This window comes from Gavialis gangeticus, unplaced genomic scaffold, assembly GCF_001723915.1.
Source record: "Gavialis gangeticus isolate Ggan-Ray unplaced genomic scaffold, GavGan_comp1, whole genome shotgun sequence".
In the NCBI taxonomy this organism is placed as follows: domain Eukaryota; kingdom Metazoa; phylum Chordata; order Crocodylia; family Gavialidae; genus Gavialis; species Gavialis gangeticus.
In genome coordinates, this window is record NW_017729025.1 from 135,178,270 (window position 1) to 135,186,098 (window position 7,829).

General features: G+C 43.1%; 1 protein-coding gene across 1 annotated transcript in view; it reads left to right on the top strand.

Moving 5' to 3' along the window:
- Window positions 1–463: 463 nt before the first annotated feature.
- TMEM41B (transmembrane protein 41B) overlaps window positions 464–7,829 on the top strand; it is a 16,815-nt gene continuing 9,449 nt past the window's right edge. The window contains exons 1-2 of the mRNA XM_019519592.1: window positions 464–906; window positions 2,679–2,807. Coding sequence (XP_019375137.1) covers window positions 821–906; window positions 2,679–2,807 — 215 coding nt within the window. The 5' untranslated portion in view covers window positions 464–820. The remainder of the gene's footprint in view (window positions 907–2,678; window positions 2,808–7,829) is intronic.

Consider the following 7,829-nt stretch of genomic DNA (forward strand, 5'->3'; position numbering starts at 1 on the left):
GTTTTTATATTACACTAATGAACTGCCCGTCAATGGGGGGGGGAGGAGCAGGGATGGAGTGCCACCAACCACCATCCCGTGCTGCCACTGCCTCCCAGGAGTCGGGCAGGGGGAAGCTTGCCCTGCCATCCCCTCCACCATCACCCTGTGCTGCCGTTGCCTTCAGTGCTGCTGGCCTCTCCCTCCCTGCTTCTCAGAGGTGGCAGAATGCTGCCATAATGGTGAGGATGGAGCAGAGGGGTGAGGCCAGCACTGCTGGCCTCGCCCCCCCACTCTGTCCCCTCTGTCCCCACCATCATGGTGGCGTTCCACCACCTCCAAGGAGCAGGGTCGGGGTGTGGTCAGCAGGGCTGGCCCTGCCCCCCTATTCCGTCCTCACCCCATCAGCATGGCGCTCTGCACTCCGATTTGGCTGTTTCACTAACCAATCAGAGTGCTCCAAGAGCGTTATGGACAGACAGACAGATGGACTAAGCCCTTTATTTTATAAGAATTCTTGTGCTTAAAAGGGTGTAAATCAATGCATATGCTTATTGGTGGACTAATTGAGCTCCTGTAGTCCTTAGTCAGACAGACTTGTGGAAGTCCTGCCCAAGTAAGGATTGCAGACTTCTTAGCATAGAGCTTCTGGGAATGTAAGAGATGGCTTGCAGGGTATTTTGTTTGTTTGTTTTAAACTGCTGGTGAGGAAGATTCCTTCTCTCCAGAATACTGACCTTTAACTCTTAGGATCATAACTTTGAATGCTATCATTAATTTATGTTAATTCTAATTTTGTTTAATTTCAGGAAAAGCCCACGTGGAAGGTGGATCAGCACGAATGTCCCTCCTTATATTAGTGTCTATCTTCCTCTCTGCTGCTTCTATTATGTTTCTGGTATATAAAAATTTTCCACAACTTAGTGAGTAAGTAAACAAAGAAGGATGATGAATTTATTGGTTTTTCAATGCAAGTTAAATTGCTGAGGTCCCCAAAAGTCTTACATTAAATCCAGTACTTATTTATAACCTGATAGAAATTTGAAAATGGAGGGGGGGGGGAGAACTTATCAAAGAGGACCTAGAACAGGAGTGTCCAACCTTTTTGAATGTGGAGCTGGATCATGAACTTTTTATCACTCAGTGGGCCAGTGAGCCATATTCAAACACCCTCTGTCCTGTGCCAGAGAGACCCTACCTGTGCAGCCCTACTGCACCTGCCTGTTACTGCAAAATTTGTGGTAGCTGCTGGTGGGCAGAGACAGGAGGTACCCATTCTGCATCCAGCCAGCTACTGCCCCAGAGACTGAAGGGGAGAAATAAATAGCTCCACATCCCCATCCCCCGAGCAGCACAGCCCCACGAGCCAGTGCTGCCTGAGGGGGCCGGAGTGAGGCAGCTGCTGCACCGCAGCCCCTCACCCGCCCACCCGCACGGCCCCGCATACCGTGGTGCCCGGCTGCCTGTGCATGAAGCCCCGGTGGCCTCAGCGCTGCGAGCCCAGAGTGCGGGGTCCGGCAGACACTGGCTCCCGTCGCCTTGCCCCACAGAGGTCACGCCAGGACCCTGCCTGCTGAGGCCCCCTCCCCCCGGGGCTGCCCTGCCGACTGCCTGTGCCAGGCACTACACCCCATTCCCGCTCTGCGGCTGCCAAGCCTGGCGGGTCCCCGGAGGCAGGTGGGATGCTGGGGGCAAGGGGCCGAGCCGGAGAGAAGTAAAAGGCACTGTCCCCAGCTCGTCCCGTCAGGTGCGGCTGGGGCAGCCCCGCGCCACGCAGCCCTTGGGGCGGCGGTGGTCGGACCTGGCTCACCTGATGAGCAGCTCCCCTCCCCCACCCACCTGTCCCAAGCGAGGGACCCTGGGCCTCAGAAAATGGCTTGGCAGGCCGCATGGCGGCCTGTGGGCCATATGTTGGACAAGCCTGACCTAGAATGTCAAAATACCAAACTTCATATGTTGGAAGTAGTGGCAGAAGCTACCAGTCAGTGCCAGTTGTACTACTCTAGTTAAAGCAGTACAGACCCGGTGTGTGTGCAGTTATCACTATACAGGTCATTTTATATGGATGTGTTACCCTTTTATCAGACAGAAATAATCTATAACTGTCCACAAGAAGGTTGGGATGACTTTGTATCACTCCAGTGCCAACAGTAAAAACTGCACAGCTAATTAAAATAGATTTACTGGTATAAAAATTGTACTTTACACTGGGTCTACTGCCCCCCCCCAAAAAAAAACCAAAAAAACCCAACAAAACAAAACACAACAACCCACAAACAAACCAAACAGACAATAAGGCAAAAAGTCAATGTTCATAAGGAAACCCCTCGCCCCCTCCCAAATTGCATTTAGAATATAATACACCATGCTCTACCTCCTTCCGCCTCTGCTTCATCCCCCCATCCCAATATTATCTACAGTTCTTCTGTCATAAAATTTTGTCTGAACAGTTATGGTTTCTATTGATTGTGGCACTTCTGCCTGCCTTCTGGATGTTAAATAGGATTGCCAACACATGTTTTGTAGCTCTAAAGCATTATCGATGCCTCCTGTATCTGGGAAGTTTTCTCAACAGCAGTTACATTGTTTTGCTAAGAGGAGTTCATTGATTTAGTATTGCTTTGTGTTGGAGCAAATAGGCTTTGTTATTTCATTTCTTGATTATTCATCTTAATTCCTGGATTTCTGTTTTTCTTTAGAGAAGAAAGAGAATGTATAAAAGTTCCCAGAGACATGGATGATGCAAAGGCCTTAGGAAAAGTCCTATCAAAATACAAGGACACCTTTTATGTCCAAGTATTAGTGGCTTATTTTGCTACATACGTTTTGTATCCTTTTCTTGCTGATGTGAAAAATTGTGAGTTAATGGGATTTTCCTCAGAAAGGTTTAAGAGGTCTGTGAAGGTATGTTTGGTGCTTAAAGGATGAAGGTTAAAATGCAAGTGTTTGGATGTCTTTGGCCCACATATTGACATGCACAAGGTCATTGACCTCTGAAGTAAATGGCAGTGTTTTCATCTAAATTTCAGTGTGTTTTCTGACTGTCAGAATTATTGAGACTGTCAGAAGGAAAATGCATTTTGCACATGTGTAGTACTAATGCAGTTGGAAGGCTTCATTTTATGCCTACTGTCCTGACAATGACTTAATTGGAAAAGGTTCTTTGTATCTAATATTAGCCACTTAAAATTATGTGTTTTTCTAGAACATTTTTGCAAGTAGCTGCAAATGAATTACTTGCTCTGAGCATTTTAAGTATTTTTTTCTGGATTTTTAAGGATATCTTAAGAGAAAAATTTAAATCAAGTACTGTCCTTTATTCCTGAAACATTCAGCTGCAAGTATGTTAGAACTATTGTAAGAAGAACTGGAGAATTTAAACTTTGCATAATATTTGTATATGGGGCCTAGAAATTCCCAGGGAAATATTTTCAAGCGTTAATTTCTCTGATGTGTACTTTTAAGTAAATGAAGTAATTTATAGAAAGATATTATCACATATGAAAGAGAGAACTTAAGGGAGTTAAATTTTTATCTACTTGTTATCTGAAGCTGTAGTTTTCCTGTATTTTGTGTTATTTAGTCTTGCAATATATTAGTTGGTGGTGGTAGTAGAATTCTAGTTTATTTTTAAAAGATGATGGTGTAGGAGGTCTGCTATATACTTTAACACAAGCTTTCAGTAACTCAGAACTGAGCTATTGAATGTTCTTTTCAGAATTGTCTTATTTCTGATGCTGCTTCAGAAAAGTATGCTCACCAATAATTTTCTTAAGAGATACTGTACAAAAATGAAATTTCAAATGTAAAAAGTAGAGGTATACTATCAAGTATTAGACTACTATCATGGGCCTACTTTAGCGTAAGACTCTTTAGCCTGGAGAAGCGTAGGCTCAGGGGTCACTTGGTGGCAGCCTGTAAGTACATAAGGGGTGTGCATCAGGATCTGGGGGAGCACTTGTTCACTAGAGCACCCCAAGGGAAGACAAGGACCAATGGTCATGAACTCCTGCAAGACCGTTTTAGGCTGGACATAAGGAAAAAATTCTTCATTGTCTGAGCCACCAAGGCCTGGAATAGACTTCCCCCAGAGGTCCTGCAAGCACCTACTCTGGATACTTTCAAGAAACATTTGGATGCCTATTTTCCTGGGCTCCTTTGACCCTAGCTGACTTTCTGCCCCTTGAGCAGGGGGATGGACCCCAAAATCTTACAAGGTCTCTTCCAGCCCTAATGTCTGTGAAATCAGCTATTAACTTAAAAAGGTCATGACATCTGCTTTTCTAATAGCTGTATGTTTCACTTTAGTTACAGACTTGGCTCAGTTTACATGCATGCAGTGACGTTAATCTCTAACCCTTGAAATGTGCTTGCAAAGCAGTTGTACTCTTTGTCCATTTAATTGTTACTGTTTAACCTGATCATAGTCTAATTGGTCCCACTTAAGATAACTTGAGAATGGCACTTGTACAGTTCTAATATTTAATCATTTTTAAAGTTCTCTTGCTAATGAATGAAAAAAGTAAAACATACTACTTAAACTTGCCCTTTAGACCATGTTCACCTAAAAAGTCACGAGACCAATAATCTGTTACCTCATCCTGCAGAAAACTACATCTTTGCTTTCCTAAAAATATTGACATTGCCCAGAAACCTGTATTAATATGCAGATATGATTAAAAAGTGAATATAAATATTGCAGTTTTTTACTCAAAGAATACTTCTTTTGTGTATTTAGTCAACTTTTTTTCCTGACACCACAGTACTGTTAATTTTTATAATGTCAGAACTAGATTCTCTTTCAGCAAGTCACTTAAAATATTTGCAGTTGGAATTTAATTACTGACTATATGCAAACCAAAAAGAACTTGACTTTTAAATAACAGCCTAACAGTGTGTGTGTGTTGGGGGGGCATGTTGTTGCACAATCTCTTTCTACTTATAAACTGAGCAAACTTCCTTTAGAGCAATCTTTTAAGGTAAATATTAGGACATTAGATTTTTTTTTTAATGATTTTTAGAGAAGAACTTATTTTATTTTGGAATACTTGTTGTAGATGGAGTCCTTGGCCCTGATAAGGCAGTAATTATTTCTTTAGCAAATAACAATTCTTTTGAAATTCATAGCATTTGTGGGCTCTGAAAGGAGTTCACCTAGTCTGACACTGCCAGACCCATTAAGAGAAAATAGCTGAATTCCATGTTTATGGTCTGGGCTGCAGTATAAATTCAGAACTACATATTTACCATAATAATTTGGTAGGTGTTTCCCTAGAGTCAGTGGAATGTTTGCATTGAGAATGAGGGAGGACTCTGTAGTGACCAAACTTCTAACCTTTTATTTTATTCATTACCATATTGCTGCATTCATCAGTGCTGTTCCTGCCCCCTGTTTCTCTTCCTCCTCCTTTAAATTTGTCAGTGTATAGTCCATTCTTGCGTTGCATACAATCCAATATTGCAAGTTTTATGCCTTTGAATAGTATTGTCCATCAAAGCTGTGTATTTTCCTTCTGGCATTCTGCAAAGACCCTAAAGACTTTGAAACAATTCCCATAAGCTCTTTGACAGCATAACTTCTTCAGTCATAGCCAGGATTGTGCTTCCTATCCGTGGGGACATACTTGAGCCAGTAAAGAGACTCTTGACAAACCCCATCTGTTATTTCTCCCTCATTAAGAGGATTGAAAGGAGGTACTAATTGTTTCGGAAGGGCATCAATTGTTTCAGGGCCATTTGAATCAAGTCATTTGTTATCAGTAAAATTCCAGGTCCATTAAGGGCACCTTAAAAAGAGAGCCTCTAAGAAACTGGATAGGTTGGGGACCAAGGCCTGTTCTTCCACTTAAATACAGCTCTGTATCCCCACTTTCAAAACAGCTTTTTTGTATGTTGGAGTGTGGTCCCACAGGAGTATGGGAAGGCACTTAGAGATCATTAAGAGGGCCCAAATGATCACAAGAACTACCTTATATATCAGACACCAGGTTCTACATCAGTGACCCTTGCTGGCACTGACATGGGTCTCCTTGTTTTCAGATACTTACACTTAGTTGACACACAGAGCAGACCTGCACTTCAAAGGCAGAGAAGTCCTCAGAAATTCATTGAGATACTTAAGGGAGTAGAGTGCTTTATCTAACAATCCACATCCTACTTTTGTTTTAAGTCATGCAGCTATTTGCCCCTATAAAGCAAGAGCTCTTTCCTGATTCCAGGCTTGATGGCAGGTGTGCTTTCAACAAAAGAAGTCCTGATATTTCAGGAGGAGACTTTTGGCTACAAACCTGGAACCCTTTCAGAACATTTGATAGAAGTGCCATGAACCAATCTAGAACTTTTGGTAACTTCAGAAGTTAGTTTGCCCCTTCCTCTGGGTTTGGGGCTATGATTATCATCAGTAAATTGGTACTAGATGTCATTGTACATGACTGCTTCATCCAGATCTACTTTTACCCATTCTAGCAGGGGACCCTTACCCCTGCTATTGGAAGGAAGAAAGAGCAATGTTACAGTAAGCAGGCTGGGGAATTTGAGAGATTGAGAGACCTTATTGCTGATTTGGATAGTTGGCAGCACCTAATTTTCTATAGAGCCAGATCAGGTGGCTGAAGAAGTCAAGGGCCACAAAAGCCCAGGCAGAGGGGTAAGAGATCAGACTGGCCCAGAACCTCACAACAGAGGGAGCTCTGCAGGAGTAGCATACTAGAGCTAAGTTATATATTTTGTTTTTGTTTCTGTTTGAGTGTGTGTTAGGCTGTGAGTTTTGGGGTGGCTTAAAGGGAAGAGGCCATGGGTGGGGTACCTGGGAAGCACTCTGTGTCATGTGGGGCTAAAGCTGAGATAGAGCCCTAAGAGGGCCTAGGACCTGGTGAGCTGCGAGGGGCTAAAGCTGGGGGGAGAGAGGTGAAGCCTGGAAGGGGTCAAAGCCTATACAAGGCCAGGAAAGTTAGAGGCTGGGCAGGTGGGGTGCTTGGGAGGCACTTCACATTATGAAGGGCTAAAGTCCAGGTAGAGATCTGCAAAGACCTGGTGGACTGTGAAGGCCTAATGCTTGGGGAGAGAGACTGAAGCCCAAAAGGGGCCCAATGTGAGAAGGCAGAGGGAAAGAAGAAGCCCTGCTCAAGCTAGGGTATGAGGACTGGGTAGACTGGCAACTTGGTGATGACTTTGGTAGAGCAAGGCATCAAAGGCTAAACTTGGGTTCTCTGGAGATAGCTTCCTAAAATATACATTAAGTTAAACATCAAGGCATGGCGAGTGAGACGGTGAGGCCAAATTAGGGAGCTGGAATAGGAAGATGGGTATAATGTGACCACCAGGGGGTGCTGTAGCTTTTCCTAGAGGTGCACCCCATTACACCCATCTATAATAGACTCTTGCAAGAAAGGTCATTTCAAAAGCCTTGTTTCATTTGGAAGTTTCAGAATTACCATATTTGCTTGAACATAAGATGAGACCCTGAATATAAGATGATCCCCCAAGGTACATTATCATAATGTTTCCTTCTGGCCTTAAAAATAAGGGATTTGGAGCTGCTGTGGTATCTTTATCCTAAAGGTGAAGGTTGATTATTCCAGCTCTCATGGTATCAAATATGTTCCATTAGCAGTCATCTTTAGATGAACACTAAACCACATGTGGTTGGGGTGTGGGAGAAGAAAACACTTATTTTAGCTTTTAAATGTGAATTGTGGATTTGTAGAAATGTGACTTAGTGTAACTTGGTGCAAATGTCCTTAGCTAAAGTCTGAACACAGGTTGCCAAGCTACCTGCATTAAATCTTGTAAGCTACTTTTGTAAATTTCTAGTATTGACTTTATGAACTTTTATTATTGATTTTTTTTTT